Source organism: Pyrus communis, chromosome 3 (assembly GCF_963583255.1).
Source record: "Pyrus communis chromosome 3, drPyrComm1.1, whole genome shotgun sequence".
Taxonomy (NCBI): domain Eukaryota; kingdom Viridiplantae; phylum Streptophyta; class Magnoliopsida; order Rosales; family Rosaceae; genus Pyrus; species Pyrus communis.
Window position 1 is genome coordinate 15,276,142 of NC_084805.1, and position 21,194 is coordinate 15,297,335.

Here is a 21,194-nt window from a genome sequence, read left to right on the forward strand (position 1 = left end):
CTAGATTCTAGTGTGGGAATCAGGACAGTAGAACTTAAAACCCTTGGACTTGTCTGCATACCCAATAAACCTGCAAGTAACAGTTCTTGGGTCCAACTTTCTTTCGTGAGGGTTATAAAAACGTGCTTCAGCTCTACAACCCCATACATGGAAATGATTAAAGCTTGGCTTCCTTCCTGTCCAAGCTTCAAAAGGTATAGTTTTGACAGACTTACTTGGAACCCTATTGAGTGTGTAATTGGCTGTTCTAAGTGCTTCTCCCCACAGGAAAATGGGAAGTGTAGACCTTGAAAACATGGATCGAATCATGTCCTTGAGGGTTCTGTTCTTCATTTCTGCCACTCCATTTTGATGTGGAGTCCCTGGAGTGGTGTACTGAGCAATGATCCCCGAGCTTTCAAGATAATATGCAAAAGCTCCCTTGTGTTGTCCAGTTTCTGTGAACCTGCCAAAATACTCACCACCCCTATCCGATCTCACTATTTTTATATTTTTCTCTAGTTGGTTTTCTACCTCAGTTTTATATGTTTTAAAACAATCAAGAACAGAAGATTTTTTAGATATTAGATAGACATAACAATATCTAGAGAAGTCGTCAATGAATGTAACAAAATAGGAGTTCCCACAGATTGTTTTATTTGGAAAAGGGCCACACACATCTGTATGAATTATTTCTAAGAGCTGGTTGCTTCTTGTGGATCCTAGTTTCCTGGTGTTGGTCATTTTACCTTTAAAACAATCAATGCAGTTTGGCAGACTTAGAAAATCGAGATTTGGAATGAGATTTTGTTTAGTTAAAACCATAAGTCTTTCTTTGGATATATGTCCGAGCCTTTTGTGCCAAAGTATAGGAGAGTTTTCAGTTGAAGATAATCTTTTGGAACCAATGTGACAAACTGTGAAACATTCATGTAAATATTCACACTGCAGTTGCCACATATCACTGTGAAGTAAAGCATAACCAAGCAAGGTGTCTAATTTATTCGAATGAAAAAGTTTTACACTCTCATTGTCTCCAATAAAAGTATAACCTGATTTAACTAACTTAGAAGCTGAAATCAAATTCCTTCTCATAGAAGGTACATAGAGTACTGGACTTAGAAACAAAACAAAACCAGAAGAAAGCTTTAAAGAGACACTGCCAACAGACTCGACTGCAACCTTGCTCCCATTCCCAACAAAAACATTGTAAACTTCATTTTTTCTCTCCTTTAGGTTTGTGAATCCCTGCAAAGTATTTGTAATATGAATTGAGCAACCAGTATCATACCACCAGCTAAAAGGAGGAACATAAATCAAATTTGACTCGAAACAAACATAAACATTGATTTCATTACCTTTCTTAACAAGCCAATTTTTAAAACCAGTGCAATCTTTCCTTAGATGACCAACTTCTTTGCAGAAATAACAATGCTTTGGTTCTTCAGAATTAGCTTTAAACTTTTGAGATCGATTAAGGGGGTTAGCATTTTTAAAAGAAGAAAAATGTAACATTTTCTTCTGCTTACCAGCAGGCATAGATAACTGATCAACTGCAACACGTTTGCCCTTTGCAGTAGTGTGAACAAGATTCACAGTCTCCACCTTGTCAGTTGATAATCTCAACTCCTCTTGAGCACACATGGAAATCAGATCGTCAATGTCCCAAGTTGCTTTTTGAGTATTATATGACACTTTCAGCTGACCATATTGCATAGGTAGTGAATTCAACGCCATATGCACTAGAAACTGATCTGTAATTGGATGCTCAAGTTCCTTCAGCTTTTGTGCAATGTCTGACATCTTTAGTATGTGTTCTCTCACGTTACCAACACCATCAAACTTCATGGATGTCAGTTTTGTGAGAAAATTCCCCGTTTCAGCTTTCTCGGACTCCTTAAATTTGTTTCCCACTGCATCAAAAAATTGTTTTGCACTATCACTCTTTGGTATGCCACCCTTCACACTGCTTGTCATGGCCCTCCTCTTAATCATAAGAGCCATTCTGTTTGCCTTCTCCCATTGAGCAAACTTTAGTTTTTCATCTGCTGTACTTGTAGCTGTTATTGCTGCAGGTTTGTCTTCCCTTAATGCCAAATCGAAATCCATCATACCAAGAGCTATCTCCATGTCATCCTTCCATCTTTTGTAGTTGGATCCAGTTAGCGTTTCAATATTGGAGAAGTTAAGAGAAGTCATAGCTGGAGAAGTAACATAGGCTTTAGTATTTGTTCTCATAAGTTCTTCATTAAGAGTTCACGATATGAACAATTAATGGCATCAAAACATATAATACCAGTCGCATCTTTGGATCGCAAGACTGATTATATTAGATTTTGCATAACCAAAATACAAAATTCTCTGTAGTGATACAATTTTAACACTTTTGAGCAGATAAAATTGCATCAATTTTAATTTTGTATCTCACTTATACACCAATTAAACATGATTGAATATTAGAATTCTTTGGAATTATCTTAAAACATATTCATCATCAGTTTAATCGTTCTGTTCAATTTTGAACTGATAATTTGAATCATGATACAAACACTTTTGAGTTGAAATTGGTCATGATCCAAAATTCGACTGTCATATCATGTATTGACAGTAGTTTGATTCTTCGAAATCTGAGGGCACAGCTTGTGCTCCTGGAGAAGAATTTGCAAAACATGTACACACACATATATATATATATAATTCTAAACGTGATGTCTGTTATATAATAGTTGATAATTGTATTGGCTTTATGTGCGGAAGTCTTATGTCAGGATCGTGCAATTAATCATTGTTTGCTCGTGCTTGAAAGGATTCTAAACACGACAGTGTGTGCTCTGATACCACATGTTGGAGTTTTAAACACTGCATGCATAGAACCACATATACACGATGACATGCATACGTAAATACAATGAATGACTTACCTGGAGAAGTGCTCGACATCAGTACAAGGGATATCGGAAGTCTTCTACACTCAGCAGCTATATCCAGCTAAAATAGGATTTGCTTAGGAAAAAGGATGGCGCTGTGAGTGCAGGGACATCCCAATATATAGCCAACCGATCCTAAGTATTAGGCCTATCAACTAATACCCAGATTGCTACATCGATTAGGGTTATAGTCCTATTCCATTATGAACTCTTGTCAAAACATGATAAGGTTATCTGATTAACTTGCTTGTTTGTTAGGACTCTCAATCCCAGCCAATTAAGTCCAAAATCTCCTCAACTTGATAACTTAAAACTAAGGTACAAGATTGATGAGAACTAGAAGTCATTCTCCTTGACACTCACATCTTACAAATCATGCATCTCTAAGCAATTCGTCATTGAAATTGATATTAGAGACTTATCAACGAGAACTTGAATTCCGTTTGCAAAGAAACCTCGAAAATGTATCATTCTTTTCGCAGAATCAACATCCATCCCTTTAAGAAAGCATGCGATATCAAGGAAGCATTCCTTCTCATTTTCTTCTAATCCATTATAACTAAGTCTCAATACATTCTGTATTTTTTCGCTAGGAAACTTTTTCAATTTTCTCAACTCTTCATCCCAGTCTTCTTCTGTTTTGCAGCGATGGAATAAAGCACCCAAAGTTTTAAGAGCCAATGGAACGCCTTTAATATAATCTATCACCTTTCTTGAAAACTCTGTATAATCTTTTGTAGGAGACTTATTCTTGAAAGCATGCATTTGAAAGAGCTGAAGGGCTTCGTCATGTTTTAATCCCTTGACCTCATAAATTTTGTCCTCACCAACCATTTCGTTCAGTAGGCTCCTATCTCTAGTTGTTACAATGATTCTGCTTTTGGGACCAAACCGAACATCATCTCCAACTAGAAGTTCTAATTGTTCTGATTCATTCACATCATCAAGAACAATGAGGACCTTTGTACGGCTGAGCCTTTCGCGGACAAGCTTAGATCCTATAGATGGAGTGCCAATAGTCAGATCTTTCTCGTTTAATATCTCACGAAGAAGTATATTCTGCAAGTTCTTTGGCCCTTGTTTTTCTGACTCCTCCCTAACATTTGCGAGAAAGCAAGAAGCTTCGAATTTAGAAGCGAGTCGGTTAAATACAGCACCAGCAAGGGTGGTCTTGCCAATACCTCCCATTCCCCATATACCTACAGTCCAAATATCCGGTGAATCAATGCATAATAACACTCAATTTCCTTGATTTTGGTTTCAATTCCAACGAGGTCCTTAGAATCACTTGACTGTTTGCAATTCAATTTGGTCAATATAACTTGGACAACTTTCTCAATGAAATCGGCCCCTGTCCTGAAAAATATGATTATGAAGGTCAAAAAATAGATACCAATTAAATATGTCTTAATGAGGTGCAAAGAGGTTCAAAAATTATGCAAGAGGTGCATAGTTACCCGGTTTTGTTTGAATTATCAAAGCCAGATAGGTTGGCAGCTTTCTCCAAAGCATCCCTCCACTCAAGCACCTTGTCCATGCAGTCCTTGACGTTCTTCAAGTTGAGCAAATGCAAATGCATAACTCCCCTTCTGTTTTGGTACATCCGCTGGACTGATGTCGTAAAAAATGGGTATAACAAACATCCCTTTCCTTGCATCCTAGTATATGCAAGAGTTCATCCCAACACCATGTGGAAGAAGCTTAGTTTTTTGAGAAAATGATCACCGAAAGCTTTGATTTTCCAATAGCGTCTAGAAGGGCAGGCCTGATTTCATCCCCTCTCTCCAGTTTGTAATCTATGTAGGTGTCAAGTTTCTTTCGAAGTAAAGCAGCATGAAGGTGGCTGGTGAAAGTGTCGCGGGTGTCCTCACCTCTGAAACTAAGGAACACATCATGCTTTCTACGAGGTGAGATAGCAGCAGCAGTAGCAGAAGATGAAGACGCCATATTCATTACCGCAAACCAAACTGTATCTCTCATAACCTGCAAACACACCCATATATAGATACATACACACACACAGATATGCACATATCGGTGGGGGGAGCCAGGAAAGTATAGCAAGGAGGTACCTCATGTGGGCAAGATGATAATATATGTGTTTAAGATATACTGGTTACAAATCCATATACAAATAATACTGCAAAAAAAAGAGAGGGAGAGAGCACTGAAGGAGTTCAAGCTTCCATTCTCCATTAAAAGGGTCATCAAAATTCAATTCACGCCTTCTAGTCAGAGGTAACCACACATCCACTTTCTGCTTACCATATACACAAACCGAATTTTCCGAAGGCAAAAAGTGAAGCATAAAACTAGAAGATACAGCCAGTTTTGATACCAAATAAACCTTACTCGACTACTGGCTTACCATCAAAGGCTTCCTTTGCTTCAAGTACATCAGCACAATAACGTTTCGACAAAATTTCAACTTGTTCTGCAAACGACTTCATGGCATACTGACCAATGTGTCTGACCATTTGATTCCATCGCTTCTTACATACATCTCCTGACCTATGCTCAAGCAGGTCATCCCAATCAACTTCTTCCATGCAACAAGCATCCTAGCTGTCGAGAGCGTAAACTAGGCGATAGTCATCAACATCAACCCACTAACCATCAGCTACCAACTGTGAAGCCAATTGGTTATACCACTTCTGGCAACAAACAGGATTGGTCTGGTGCCTAATGTCTCACTGATTGCCTCCCACTTAATATTATATCGCAGCATCCCATGCTTGGAATATTTTTTTTTTATTCCAACGCCCTCATCCGCAGATCCTTGTTCACTAAATCAAACAATGTCTGGTACTCCTCTTGGGACCACACTCCTGTCTTCATGTTTTGCAGTTTTATTCTACGCCATGCATCCTTGACATGAATTCTATGTTTGCCAAGTTCATTACCCACCTTTCTCCAATTGGGTTTGGCTTCTTTCTCCTAGCTTCGATAGCAGCACATCTGGCATTTTTAAACTTATTTTTCTTTTAATTTTATGAATTCAATAATATTTCTGATTATGTTCCGGAACTAATTTCTTTTCGTCAGGGCTACGATGTAGCCTAACTATGAATTCTTAATTTCTCAGTTGAATTATTTATGAAGTTTCATTCACTTTGAGTATCATTTTGTTGTGCTTATGAGCTTGATTTTAATCTTGGTGATTGGCCACCACTTTGGTTTGAGTTGAGTGTATTTGATGCGAGTTAACATAGATGCCATATTGTTAATTCGGTTTTAGCGTTTTACAAATGGTACCATGAATTCCTTGATGTAGATGCCATACACTAGATTTCATGCAGTGTCTTAAGTAGTTCTCAAATCGTTAATGAACTCATGTGTATTTAGTAATCTAGATGCCATAGATTGTTAACACATATGAGGATACATAGTAATCTAGATGACATGAATACTATATGAATTAGAGGAACTAGGCCATCAATTTGGATGATTACTCATTAATAATTAACTGTAGGAATTGAGTTGAATTGGTTATGGTGAATCGGATACTCTAGTGTCTTTTGCAATTGATTTATAATTTGATTTCTTTGTTGTTCTTGTCATTTATTTAAGCTCATTTGATTTTTGTTTACGTTTACAATTTCAAAGTTCTTTCTCAAATTATCAAATTTTCCATTTCAATTCAAGTGCAATACAAATTAAGTTAGATAATTAGAATTATTTCAATCTTAGTTGGAACGATCTTGTGCTTGCCTACTATACTACTTCACAATTCGTACACTTGCGAACATTAAAATTTGGACTTAATTGGGTTGATTTCAGTTAATTTAATTTTGGCAACAGGAAATGCACTACACCCAAGGTTCCAAAAGACGCTATGTGCTAGTTGGGCGGTAGGCTAGGGCCTAGGGCCTAGGTGGCTAGGCGGGACTTAGGCGGGGGCCTAGGTGGACTAGACGGATTTAAGTAAATTTATTATATTATTATATAAATAAGTGTCTTTTTATACTTAAAAAAACATACATAATTGTATTGAGATACACAAATGGAAAAATAAAATGACACATAGGTTATGAAGTATTAGAACATGTTGAAAATATGGGGAACAAACATATAATGAGCGTTCATCCAAGTATTCAATAAATCTTTTACATTTTATTGAAAAATTAAAATGCAAAATGAAAGTTATTGATTTTTTGTCTAAGTGAAAGTCGCGATCTAGGTGGGTGCCTAGGCGGGTTTAAGCAGGTTAGGCGGACTACGAAGCAAGTCTAGGCACACTTACTTAATTTTCGAATGCCTAGGGACTAATCGAGGCAGTGATCAACCGTCTAGCGCCAAGGAAATATGAAAGATGGCATAAGAGAGATGAAGGATGGCATAAGAGAGATGAAAGTGTGTGCTTTGGGGGAGAGAGATCGTGTCAATTCCTCTTCAATAAAGATCGATGGAGCAGTTGCCACTCTCATAATTCTTAACTGTGCATCAGCCAATTTGTTCATCCTTGCATTTTCATCCAAGTCTGGGCAATTAGAAAAATAAAAATGCTCTAGGAACGATTCATATGTATCTCGTGCTTGTGTGCGTGAATTTCTTGAACTTGACAATGTCTTCAGTGACATACAACCATTTGCTTCAAGACAACGTAGCACGGAGAGCTCTAGTACGGACTGAAAGCTCCTTAATAGTTTAAGTGCGGGCGAGACAACTGATTATCTAGGTTGCATGGATACGGACACGAAAAAACTCAAAATAAGGACATGACGATTAAAATATAATAAATATTGCATATATTAAAAACCATATTTCCTATTCATAATATAACAAAGTACTTATGTTCATCAAATTCATTCACCATACATAATAATTCTTTTTGAACAAATCACCCTACATGATAATTAAAACACAAACATAATAATTAAAACAACACATGAATCAAATCTCAATAATCTTCAAATCGCTCTTTAAATTTCCTCTTGAACTTGATCGCCGTCATTAATAAATATTATAATATATAATTACCAACAGAGCATACAACGTGCAGATCCACAATTTTCACAATTCAATTTGGAAGAAATTCTGTCGAGTTAATATGTGGAAGTTAATAGAAACCTTGAGTGACACATTTATAAAAAGCAGCAGAGTGTTTAAATTTTGCTCTGCAAGTGGAAAAGCACTATACCACACAAATACGCCGCGGACATCAGTCATTTGGCACAAAAATCAATGTAACTGAGAATTATACGTTCTTGTCAATTTGTAACAAAAATGAAAAGAAAATATCTTACAATTTATGCTCGTCATGCACGCACCTCTCTATCATTTCTTAAGTTGTCTCCACCACAATACTCATGAATGCTCAAAATCAATTTTTTTTCTTTTGACAAACAACAATATTTAGTATTTTATTAATTAACAGAAAACAATATATAGGTGTTAATTGGTATAATCCTCCACTGACCAAGAAAATGATCTCGAGGTTAATTTATGCAAGTGAGACAACAATAGTAAATTCCTAAGCAGCTATCACATGTACGAGAACTTCCCATAACACCCATACAAACCTATCACAAAAACGATATATAACAAATTTGTATAGGTGATTGCAAACAGTCGCCGCCAAATAGTACGGCCGCATAAAGTTATCGCAGGGGCGAGATTACATAAGACGAGACCACATAATACAACGCTTAAGGCCAAAACCAAATACGGCTATCGTTGCGGCGCAAAACGGACACCATCCGATGGAAGGATAGAACCTTCAGGTAAGGACCACAGCAGTGCCATGGCACAAGACGCGTGCGGCTACCACATCCACAAATCCAGCGGAGCAGCAACAATGAATTGTAGGCGACAGAGGTTCCAGAAGCGACCACCGACAAGAAGTCCAAACAAAGCCACCGCCGGATTTGCACGCTCAAACCAAAGAAGCACCACCAAAGAGGCATTGCGCTCTAATCCGAGCTTGGATTCAACAAGTCCACAACACCAAATCAGAGTGACGAAGCGTGGCTCCACACCAGCAGCCGCAATTCCAAGCCCAGATCACGCACCATATCCCGAGGCAGGGAAGAGGCCTTGAGCAAGGCATAACCCGGATCTAGGGCAGGCGTGAAGCTAAGTCCAAATGGTGGGAGAGAAGATCCATCCGCATCCGCAGACCCACACCAACACCCAGAGCACAGGCGCCATAATAAAGAAAATCTTGAGAGGGCAAGATTCGGATCTGAAGGTTAGGGGAAAGACACGGGAGGGGAGAGGAAGGTGGAGGGCTGAGAAGGCAAACATTTCGAAATTAGGGTCTCGGCATCTTGAGCATACAACAGGCAGATTCCACACATTTTGAAATTAGGTTTGTGAATTTTGTCACGTTGATCTAGGAAGTGGAAGTCAAAAGAGGCCTTGGTGACGAGTTTGTAAAAAGAATTGGAGCATTTGAAAATTTCTCTCTCTTCAATTGCAAAAGCACTATACCAGACAAATACGTGACTGGACTCAAAAATGTCGTACCCTCTTCCATTAAATGGGACATAGTAAGGGTAATTGATTTCACGGCTTTCACCATTATCAGTTCTAAAATTGCACTTGCATCCAAACTTCACATTTGCATCATGAAAATTTTCAGCGACAACAAAAGATAGAGCCAAACCCAAGAAATTTGTACCGCACCAATCTGGAGGAAGCTTGATGGTTAACGAAGATCCCTTATTTTGATGGCTGAACCAATTTGGAAGTTCATTTCCCGCATAGACAATGCTAACTGAAGTCGCACTATAAATACCCTGAGATAGTGATGCACATCAAAATCATTAAACTCGTGAATAAAGTGGCTGAAGTGAAATATACAATGTGTGCGCATGTGAGAGAGAAAGAGAGACCTTATAACATTCTACTTCCTTAAAGTTGGATGGCGCAGTTGCAACTCTCATAATTCTTAGGTGTGCGTCAGTGACTATGTTGCTCCGTGCCTTATCATCCAGGTTAGGGCATTCAGCAAAACAATAACTCCCTCGAAACAATTCATATTTATCCCAAGCTTGTGTGAGTGAAGTCCTTGAACTTGAAACTGTCTGCAGTGACGTGCAGCCATTTGCTTCAAGATAACGCAGCATTGGGAGCTCTGGTAAAGATTGAAGGCTCTCGCAATTGTTCAAGCGCAGGTGAGACAACTGGCAAGCTTGTATGATGCTTGAAGGTATGCTCTCAATCTCAGTTCCTTGTAGATCTAAATCTCGTAACCAGGGTAAGAAAAAGAGGTGGTCGGGGATTCCTAATGTCATACCGAAACCTAGCCTTATTACTTCCAAAGAGGACAAACTGATTGAGAGATTTAAATTGCTGAGATTCCGGCAGCCAGTAAAGCTCAACGTTTTGAGATGTTTTAAACCGTTGATGCTGTCTGGGACAAACTGAAGGTTTTTGCAACAATCGAGAATTAAACTTTGAAGCCCAATTAGCATTCCTATCGATGAATGTAGCTCTTTAACCGCTGTTCCTTGTAAACTAAGAAATTTCAGATGTTCCATGGGCTCCAAAATTTCAGGGAAGTATTTAAATTCAACGCAATCAGTGAGATCAAGTCTCTCAAGATATTTTAACTTACAAATGCTCTTTGGTAGACTCACCAGCCTATTGCAATAACTCAGTTTGAGTGTAGTGAGACCAAGGAGACACTGAATTGATGATGTGGGCAATTCCTTTATTGCGGTGAAAGATAAATCTAAGAATTCAAGGTTGTCAGGCATCTGAGGAAAGAATTTAAGATTTTCACAGTGTTCCAGATGAAGATAAGTAAGCTTGTCAAAACCCTTGAAATATGAAGGAATCCGTGCCAATCTTATGCAACCAGAAAGATTTATATGCTCAATTTTTGAACTGCGAGAGAGATCTGGAACCTCAGCCAGATGTGTGCAATAACTAAGATCGATCACTTTCAAGTTTCCAAGATTCTGTAACAAATTAAAGAGAAATTTATTAACTTCGCCGAAATAAATTTCCACATCCACCATATTTCATACAAGGTTAACTCAAGTGAGTATATGTACCTGGTTTTTATTCCAAGGTGGCGCCTCAAGTCTGCTATAGGGCATTCGAAGCTCAACAAGGTTGTTTGGAGAAAACTTTGATGGAAGAGATTTCAAAGGGTATCGCTCCCAGTAAAGATACCTGAGAGCATTGGGAAGAGACTCGAGACCTTGAGAAAGGTCAATCTTGTAGTACACCTCGCCAAAGATAGCATCATGAAAACCTATAAACTTTGGAAAATCCTCAGAACCATGAATCTTTAGCAATCTCAGATTATACATCTCTTTGAAGGATGAACTGGAGAGTTGTAGCCTTGTAAGGCTAGACGTGTCAACGTATATGCATTGAACCTTTGCAGTTCCCTGAAAATCAAGAGCGAAGTATAAAATGAGAATAATATATACAACAAAGGTTACTCGAAACTACTTTACATCTGACTGGCTTATCAAAAATGAGTTTCCTGAGTTTTTTCACAGACAACTCCTATTCATTATTTTTGGTTTAAGAAAGTTTTAGGATCTTACTGTATTATTCTCCAGAACATGACAGACATCCTCTGGAGCCCACAACCTATTACGTTTTCCAGGCTCATCTGCACATTGTTCGCCAACAATTTTCTGACCCATTTCCTGAAGCAAATCATGCATCTCTAAGCAATTCGTCATAGAAATTGATATTAGAGACTTATCAATGAGAACTTGAATTCCGTTCGCAAAGAAACCTCGAAACTGTATCATTCTTTTTGCCGAATCAACATTCATCCCTTTAAGAAAGCATGCGATATCAAGGAAGCATTCCTTCTCATTTTCTTCTAATCCATTATAACTAAGTCTCAACACATTCTGTACTTTTTCGCTAGGAAACTTTTTCAATTTTCTCAACTCTTCATCCCAGTCTTCTTCTGTTTTGCAGCGAAGGAATAAAGCACCCAAAGTTTTAAGAGCCAATGGAACGCCTTTAATATAATCTATCACCTTTCTTGAAAACTCTGTATAATCTGTTGTACGAGACTTATTCTTGAAAGCGTGCATTTGAAAGAGCAGAAGGGCTTCGTCATGTTTTAATCCCTTGACCTCATAAATTTTGTCCTCACCAGCTATTTCATTTAGGAGGCTCCTATCTCTAGTTGTTACAATGATTCTGCTTCTGGGACCAAACCGAACATCATCTCCAACTAGAAGTTCTAATTGTTCTGAATCATTCACATCATCAAGAACAATGAGGACCTTTGTATGGCTGAGCCTTTCGCGGACAAGCTTAGATCCAATAGATGGAGTGCCAATAGTCAGATCTTTCTCGTGTAATATCTCACGAAGAAGTATATTCTGCAAGTTCTTTGGCCCTTGTTTTTCTGACTCCTCCCTAACATTTGCGAGAAAACAAGAAGCTTCGAATTTAGAAGTGAGTCGGTTAAATACAGCACCAGCAAGGGTGGTCTTGCCAATACCACCCATTCCCCATATACCTACAGTCAAAATATCTGGTGAATCAATGCATAATAACGACTCAATTTCCTCGATTTTGGTTTCAATTCCAACGAGGCCCTTAGAATCACTTGACTGTTTGCAATTCAATTTGGTCAATATAACTTGGACAACTTTCTCAACGAAATCGGCCTCTGTCCTGAAAAATATGATTTTGAAGGTCAAAAAATAGATACTAATTAAATGTCTTAATGAGGTGCAAAGAGGTTCAAAAATTATGCAAGAGGTGCATAGTTACCCGGCTTTGTTTGAATTATCAAAACCAGATACGTTGGCAGCTTTCTCCAAAGCATCCCTCCACTCAAGCACCTTGTCCATACAGTCCTTGAAACGTTCTTCAAGTTGAGCAAATGCAAATGCATAACTCCCCTGCTGTTTTCGTACATCCGCTGGACTGATGTCGTAAAAAATGGGTATGACAAACTGTCCATCCCTTTCCTTGCGTCCTAGTATATGCAAGAGTTCATCCAAACACCATGTGGAAGAAGCATAGTTTTTTGAGAAAATGATCACCGAAAGCTTTGATTTCCCAATAGCGTCTAGGAGGGCAGGTCCAATTTCATCCCCTCTCTCCAGTTTGTAATCTATGTAGGTGTCAAGTTTCTTTCGAAGTAAAGCAGCATGAAGGTGGCTGGTGAAAGTGTCGCGGGTGTCCTCACCTCTGAAACTAAGGAACGCATCATGCTTTCTTCGAGGTGAGATAGCAGCAGCAGAAGATGAAGACGCCATATTAATTACCTGCAAACCAAACTGTATCTCTCATAACCTGCAAACACACCCATATATAGATACATACACACACACACAGATGTGCACATATCGGCCGGGGGAGCCAGGAAAGTATAGCAAGGGGGTACCTCATGTGGACAAGATGATAATATATGTGCTTAAGATATACTGGTTACAAATCCATATACAAATAATACAGCACAAAAAAGAGAGGGAGAGAGCACTGAAGGAGTTCAATCTTCCATTCTCCATTAAAAGGGTCATGAAAATTCAATTCACGCTTTCTAGTCAGAGATAACCACACATCCACTTTCTGCTTACGATATACACAAACCGAATTCAGTTTGCATATACATTGACCGATCAAGAAACTCCAATATGCAGAATTTCCTAAAGCTTTTATTAGTAATAGTAAGTGGTATCCATACAACACAAAATCCATGAAAAACAAGGCTAATACAAAGCAACAAGTTCAAATAAGTAATCACTAGTCTAACACTCAATCAAATTTCATTTCAAAATTCTGAAAATAAAATAACTTGTAACATCAATTATTATACCCTAAACTCCAATTCAAAAACAGAGAAAACAAACAAAGATTCGAAGAAATACACTAAATTATATTTAAATTGTAGTTTCAATTCGAAATTTATCTAGTTATAGATATGCAAGTCAGTGATTTACCTTTGAATCAAGAAAGCATTTGCACGTACAGAAATTAATTGCCTTAAACGAGAGATTAATTGCCCTTTGCTGGTCATGTGCTACTTAATTAGTGGTTGATTAATTTTATGCACAATGTCGGTGCTCCTGTGTAACGAAAGTCAACTTTATAATCAGTTTAATTAGTTTAATGAGATGGAAGTTGCGTGCTAGCTGTCTTCTGTGTTGTTACCTGCCGGTCTCCATTGTATATTATCCATGCTACGTAAACTTTTCTATATTATATTGCAATTTGCAACCATCCAAATAATTAACTCACTTTTTGGTCATTAAAAATTGTGGGTTATATCCCATGCATGTGTCGACTAGACTTAACTTTTTATATGAATTTTTTATTTGAGACTTGCCTTTATTCATTACGTCGATTAGACGAGATGGTTTCATTAACTGTTTCTGTATTATTCATAAGAACTTAATACGATATCTACTTGAGTATTTATATATTCAAGAGAAAAGTTGTAGTTTTAATTTAATTAGGATTGTGGTTGTGTAAATCTTAATAGATTGTGCTTAGAATTTTGTTCAAGATCTTTCTTATTGAACTTTGTATTACTTGTAGGCAAGTAAGCCTCTCTACGTGTTTAATATATACTGGTTACACATCCATATACAGATAATACACACAAAAATGAAAGGAAGAGATTACTAAAGGAGTTCAAGCTTATATTCTCCATTAAAAGGGTCATGAAAACTCGACCCACGCTTTCGAGTCTGGGGGAACCACACATCCACTATCTGCTTATGATACACTCAAACCGAATTCAGTATGCATATACATTAACGATCAATAAACTCCAATGTAGAATTTGCTAAAGTTTTTATTAGTAATTGTAAGTGGTAACCATACACCACAAAATCCATGAAAAACAAGTCTAATACAAATCTACAATAAGTAATCACTAGTCCAATACTAAATCAATTTTCATTTCAAATTTCTGAAAATAAAATAACTTATAACATCAATTATTACACCCTTAACACCAATTCAAAATTAGAGGAAACAAACAAAGATTCAAAGAAAGTATTTGCGCGCACAGAGACTAATTGTCTTACGCTATAGCTCAGAACCAAAATTTATCTAATTAAATATGTGTAAGTCAATGATTTACTTTTGAATCAAGAAAGTATTTGTGCGCACATAAATTAATTGCCTCAAGCGAGAGCGAGAGATGAAAAGAAATAGTAGAGAGAGGTTGCCTAACTTTTAATAGTCATGTTATATAATTTTCTCCTACTTAAGTAGTAGTTGATTAATTTTATGCACAAAGTCGATGCTCCTGTGTAATGAGTCAACTTCATAATCGGTTTAATTAGTTTAATGAGATGGAAGTTGCGTGCTAGCCATGTTCTGTGTTGCTACCTGCCGGACTCCATTATACATATACAATATTTGTATGTATGTATGGATATGTATGGATGTGTGTATGTATATTCCCCATGCTACGTGATTTTTTTATAATATATTGCAACGACCCAAATGATTTACTCACTTTTCTCATTACTCTGGATTTGCATAAGTAGGTTTTGTGAAGAAATTTTTTATTATGTTTAGAACACGAGTGGTACACTACGTGTCGTTATATAAGTACAAACGTTTAGTCATTGTATAGAATGTTTAGTTATTTAAGTTGTTAATTTTTTAACAGTCTCTACTACTTATATAGTGAACGTGGTGTACTATTTGTGTTCCAAGCGCACTAAAAAACTCTCGGTTTTGTGAAAATTACTTATATGAATTTCCTATTTGAAACTTGCGTTTAGTCATTATGCTAACTAGAGATGACTTCATTAACTACTTCTATATCATCCATAATGACTTGATGCATCCTGTACTTGAGTATTTACACACTTGAGGGAGTTTTACAATTCTAATTTAATTATTTGTGATGGGTAAATCCTAGTAGATTGTGTTTAGGATTATGTGTTGAGAATGAATCCCACATTAATGGGCAAAGGGACCTTAAGTAGTTGGGTTACTCCCCATATTGCCAATTGGTTTTATGGTGGAACCTCAACTTCTTCATTGTACCAGAGTAGGTTGCCTGACATATGAAGCCAAATAGCCACACGTGCTCCATGTCACCGCATTGTGTTGTCCACGTGTTAGGCTTAAAATACACCACACGTGAGTGGGTGTGTTGAGAATGAATTCCACATTGATGAGAGGAGGGACCTTGCATGTGCTTATTAGTAGTTGGGCTACTCTTCATATTGTTAATTGGTTTTATGATGGAACTTCAACTTTCTTTATTATGTTCAAGATTTTTCCTATTGGACCTTGTATTACTTGTAGGGCAAGTAAACCCACTATTTTTAATATAAATAAAAACACAAAGTGGTGAAAAACATCATCATATGAATCCTCCAACTCTTTTTTCTCTCTTTCTCCATATGTCGCATCTTCTCTCTTTTCCCTTACCAAAATAGGCTTACAACAAGAGATTCAATTTAGTTCGAAAAAATATAATAATATATTTTGATATAGGTCGAAGATCATTTTGTCTTGAATATCTTCTAGCATAACTCAATTGAAATAATTCTCATTTTCAGCCAAAGTCAATAATTTTGCTAAAATAGCTCTTTGTTGATTTATCCTTAAAAGCACAAAATGTTAATCAAAGTAATCCTAATATTAAAAATATTTTGTAATGTTAAACAAATTACCCCCAACTTACACATCAACACAAAAGTTCGGTAAATTACTTGGAGACCCAAAGCTTTACAACAACAATGACTAAAACTAGGAATCCCTTGGTAATGACATATTTTTCGAAGTACCGGATATTTAAGTAGATACTCCACATGTGAGGAAATAATATATTTATCCATGTGTCTCCACCTATTTTATGACGTGGAGTATCCCCTTAATACCGGTCACTAGGAAAAAAAATCCCTCGGCTACAAGGCTTACAAACAGCTCAGCTCAAATTCTTTATTTTAAATTTCTAATCATTTTCTTTGACTGCTTCAACTTGTTTTTCCTCCCAACTTGATGGTCTCGACATTGGGCATACAACAGGCGGATCCCACACTTTATTACCCTTAATTCGTATTTGACTATGAGGAGAGGATCGAGGTCAAGAACGTTGAACTCAAAACAGGCTCAGTTACAAGTCTGTAAAATGGAGTGGAGCAATATAAATTTGCTCCCTCTCCAAGTGGAAACGCACTACACCACACAAATATGTATTTTTTTTGGGCACACACATGTGATATGAACCAATAGAAGAAGTCAATTCCCCTTTCTTATTTAAAAAAAAAAAAAATACAAATGATAACTAGTTTTGGCTTTCACTACAATTAGTTTTGAAATTTGAACTTATATCCAAACATCATTTTTACATCACCAAAGTCGTCTTTGACGACAAGAGATGGAGCAAAACCGAATAATTATGTACCATACCAATCCGGAGGAAGTGTAATAGTTATCGAAGATGCCTCACTTTGATGGCTAAATCAAGGAAATTGTTATTAGAACTCCAAAAGTTTCATTCTACAATCTTTACAAATATATTTTTCTTTTTAATTATAGAAAATTTGGAATATCAAATGAGATATTTGGAGTGCTAATAACAATTTTCCTAAACCAATTTAGAATTTCATTTCCCACACATATAATGCTAACTGAAGTTCCATCAGAGATTTCTTGTAACACATGGACATCAAATAAATGATTAAACTCGATCGTGGAAAGATGGCATAAGAGAGATGAGAGTGTGTGTGTGTGTGTATTTTTTTTTTTGGTGGTTTTTTGTTGTTGGGGGTGGGTGGGTGGGGATGTGTTTGGGTTAGGCCTGGCAAACGGGTCGTGTCTGTCGTGTTTGTGTCGTTTTCGTGTAACACCTGTTATCTTAACGGATCGTGTCGTGTTACACCCGTTATCTTAACGGGTCCTTAACAGGTCGGGTCACTTTACCCAACGGGTAAAGTGACCCGACCCGTTATGACCTGTTAAGAAAAAAATATTTTTTTTTTTAAATTTGCACATATCACACATTGCCACATAAATATTACTTCAAAACATTAAAACATTTGTCGTTTAAGTACTATATCTACATTCGAAAATAAGAGCCTAATAAAAAAATAATACATACACTACTAATCTATTACAAATATTAAATGTGCAAGGATCAAAATGAAAGAGTTTTTGTTTTCAAGATTGTAAGTCTTTCTCAAAAGTTTACACCTCTATCTACAAAATCTTGAATTTACATCGATCATCATGAAATTGTATTGAAACTTTGGCTTCATCTATTGCCTTGAAGAGTTATGTTGAAGATGTTTTCAGTAAGGTTTTTCACGTCAGAACTCTCTTCCGCATAAACTAAGTATAGAAAAACCAAACATTAAAAATCATTCAAATTATGAGAAGTTTACCAAAATAATTATGAAAAGAAATAAAATAATAATACTATACCATATATAAATATATTAAAATAACCGTTAAATCGTGATTTTTCGTATATAACCGTCGAAAAGCTTTGTTCCATTCCTTGATCTCTGAATGTTTGTTTTTTGTGATTTTTTGTTGATGTGATCTCCAAGCATATACAAACAAGTTTGACAGTTTTGATCGTTGAAATTAGTTTTGGAGAATTCGTATCCCAACAAAACGATAGATTGACTAACACTTAGAGTTTATTTATACTTTCATTAAGTACAACATAAGATTTTGTGGTATCCACTTGTGTAAATATTTTAAATTGAAGATCGAATTCATTCATTGTATTCATATAGGGTCAAGGAGTGTACCTGTAAAAAATCATCAAAATCGGAGTTAAAATAACCGTTAAATCGTGATTTTTCGTTTATAACCGTCGAAAAACCTTGTCCCGTTACTTGATCTTTGAATGTTTGTTTTTTGTGATTTTTTGTTGATGTGATCTCCAAACATATACAAACAAGTTTGACGGTTTGGATCGTTGAAATTAGTTTTGGAGAATTCATATCCCAACAAAACGATAGATTACCTAACACTTAGAGTTTATTTATACTTTCATTAAGTACAACATAAGATTTTGTGGTATCCACTTGTATAAATATTTTAAATTGAAGATCGAATTCATTCATTGTATTCATATAGGGTCAAGGAGTGTACCTGTAAAAAATCATCAAAATCAGAGTTAAAATAACCGTTAGATCGTGATTTTTCGTTTATAACCATCGAAAAGCTTTGTCCCGTTACTTGATCTCTGAATGTTTTTTTTTTTGTGATTTTTTGTTAATGTGATCTCCAAGCATATACAAACAAGTTTGACGGTTTGGATCGTTGAAATTAGTTTTGGAGAATTCGTATCCCAACAAAACGATAGATTGACTAACGCTTAGAGTTTATTTATACTTTCATTAAGTAGAACATAAGATTTTGTGGTATCCACTTGTGTAAATATTTTAAATTGAATATCGTATTCATTAATTGTATTCATATAGGGTCAAGGAGTGTACCTGTAAAAAATCATCAAAATCGGAGTTAAAATAACCGTTAAATCATGATTTTTCGTTTATAACTGTCAAAAAGCTTTGTCCCGTTACTTGATCTCTGAATGTTTGTTTTTTGTGATTTTTTGTTAATGTGATCTCCAAGCATATACAAACAAGTTTGACGGTTTGGATCGTTGAAATTAGTTTTGGAGAATTCGTATCCCATCAAAACGATAGATTGACTAACACTTAGAGTTTATTTATACTTTCATTAAGTATAACATAAGATTTTGTGGTATCCACTCGTGTAAATATTTGAAATTGAAGATCGAATTCATTCATTGTATTCATATAGGGTCAAGGAATGTACCTGTAAAGAATCATCAAAATCGAAGTTAAAATAACCGTTAAATCGTGATTTTTTGTTTATAACCGTCGAAAAGCTTTGTCCCGTTACTTGATCACTGAATGTTTTTTTTTTTTTGTGATTTTTTGTTGATGTGATCTCCAAGCATATACAAACAAGTTTGACGGTTTGGATCGTTGAAATTAGTTTTGGAGAATTCGTATCCCAACAAAACAATAGATTGACTAACACTTATAGTTTATTTATACTTTCATTAAGTAGAACAATAGATTTTGTGGTATCCACTTGTGTAAATATTTTAAATTGAAGATCGAATTCATTCATTGTATTCATATAGGGTCAAGGAATGTACCTGTAAAAAATCATCAAAATCGGAGTTAAAATAACCGTTAAATCGTAATTTTTTGTTTATAACCGTCGAAAAGCTTTGTGCCGTTACTTGATCTCTGAATGTTTGTTTTTTGTGATTTTTTGTTAATGTGATCTCCAAGCATATACAAACAAGTTTGACGGTTTGAATCGTTGAAATTAGTTTTGGAGAATTCGTATCCCAACAAAACGATAGATTGACTAACACTTAAGAGTTTATTTACACTTTCATTAAGTATAACATAAGATTTTGTGGTATCCACTTGTGTAAATATTTTAAATTGAAGATCGAATTCATTCATTGTATTCATATAGGGTCAAGGAGTGTACCTGTAAAAAATCATCAAAATCAGAGTTAAAATAACCGTTAGATCGTGATTTTTCGTTTATAACCGTCGAAAAGCTTTTTCCCGTTACTTGATCTCTGAATGTTTGTTTTTTGTGATTTTTTGCTGATGTGATCTCAAAGCATATACAAACAAGTTTGATGGTTGGGATCGTTGAAATTAGTTTAAGAGAATTCGTATCCCATAAAAACAATAGATTAACCAACACTTAGAGTTTATTTATACTTTCATCAAGTATAACATAAGATTTTGTAGTATCCACTTGTGTAAATATTTTAAATTGAAGATCAAATTCATATAAGGTCAAGGAGTGTAGCTATAAAAAATCATCAAAATTGAAGTTAAAATAACCGTTAAATCGTGATTTTTCGTTTATAAGCGTCGAAAAGTTTTGTCACGTTACTTGATCTCTGAATGTTTGTTTTTTGCGATTTTTTGCTGATGTGATCTCAAAGCATATACAAACAAGTTTGACTGTTGGGATCGTTCAAATTAATTTCGAAGAATTCGTATCCCATCAAGTTCCAATGGTGTATATATATATATATATACACACACACACATATATGTATATTTATTTATTTATTAAGTAGATTTAAATCTATTTATTTTGTACGTATAATTGACTGGTACACGGAGTAGTATATCACATGTATCATTATAAAAATAGTGAGATATGTCATATGTGTGATAAAAAGTTAATAACTTAAAAAAAATAATAAATAAATTTCTCACCACTTCTATTAATTTTCATTTTTCCCTCTCTTTTTTGTTTCCTTTTCAATTTTTCTTATAATTTTCACTTTTCCCTCCAACATCTTTCCCTAATTCCCTCACTTTTTTGTTTCATTTTCAACTTTTCTTA

At 35.8% G+C, this 21,194-nt stretch overlaps 2 protein-coding genes across 3 annotated transcripts; both read right to left on the bottom strand.

The window, feature by feature from the left end:
* Positions 1-3,272: 3,272 nt before the first annotated feature.
* Positions 3,273-5,455, bottom strand: LOC137728256 (disease resistance protein RUN1-like). Its single transcript, XM_068467097.1, has 5 exons — positions 5,267-5,455; positions 4,632-4,889; positions 4,364-4,458; positions 4,195-4,262; positions 3,273-4,105 (listed from the first exon to the last, which is right to left on the bottom strand). The coding sequence occupies exons 1-5, from the start codon at positions 5,453-5,455 to the stop codon at positions 3,273-3,275; spliced, it is 1,443 nt and encodes a 480-aa protein (XP_068323198.1).
* A 3,045-nt stretch (positions 5,456-8,500) lies between these two features.
* On the bottom strand, positions 8,501-13,895 carry LOC137730217 (disease resistance-like protein DSC1). 2 transcript variants are annotated; one of them, XM_068469285.1, is made up of 6 exons: positions 13,787-13,895; positions 12,612-13,139; positions 11,414-12,512; positions 10,910-11,251; positions 9,743-10,813; positions 8,501-9,646 (listed from the first exon to the last, which is right to left on the bottom strand). In XM_068469285.1, the coding sequence occupies exons 2-6, from the start codon at positions 13,100-13,102 to the stop codon at positions 9,098-9,100; spliced, it is 3,552 nt and encodes a 1,183-aa protein (XP_068325386.1). In that variant the 5' UTR covers positions 13,103-13,139; positions 13,787-13,895; the 3' UTR covers positions 8,501-9,097. The 2 variants fall into 2 exon arrangements, with proteins under 2 accessions (XP_068325386.1, XP_068325387.1); XM_068469286.1 differs by lacking the exon at positions 13,787-13,895 and adding an exon at positions 13,231-13,730 and having other exon boundaries at positions 12,612-13,111.
* Positions 13,896-21,194: the final 7,299 nt, after the last annotated feature.

What these genes read in the sequence shown, in the direction of transcription:
- LOC137728256 (XM_068467097.1), bottom strand. Translation starts at nt 5,455, where the DNA reads ATGGAAGAAGTTGATTGGGATGACCTGCTTGAGCATAGGTCAGGAGAT. An exon ending in AAGCCTTTGATGGTAAGCCA is followed by an intron (nt 4,890 to 5,266) that starts GTAGTCGAGTAA and finishes GTGTGTTTGCAG; the next exon opens with GTTATGAGAGATACAGTTTG. An exon ending in ATTGAATTGCAAACAGTCAA is followed by an intron (nt 4,106 to 4,194) that starts GTGATTCTAAGG and finishes TTTGGACTGTAG; the next exon opens with GTATATGGGGAATGGGAGGT.
- LOC137730217 (XM_068469285.1), bottom strand. Translation starts at nt 13,102, where the DNA reads ATGGCGTCTTCATCTTCTGCTGCTGCTATCTCACCTCGAAGAAAGCAT. An exon ending in GATAATTCAAACAAAGCCGG is followed by an intron (nt 12,513 to 12,611) that starts GTAACTATGCAC and finishes CATATTTTTCAG; the next exon opens with GACAGAGGCCGATTTCGTTG. An exon ending in ATGTTCTGGAGAATAATACA is followed by an intron (nt 11,252 to 11,413) that starts GTAAGATCCTAA and finishes CTTGATTTTCAG; the next exon opens with GGAACTGCAAAGGTTCAATG.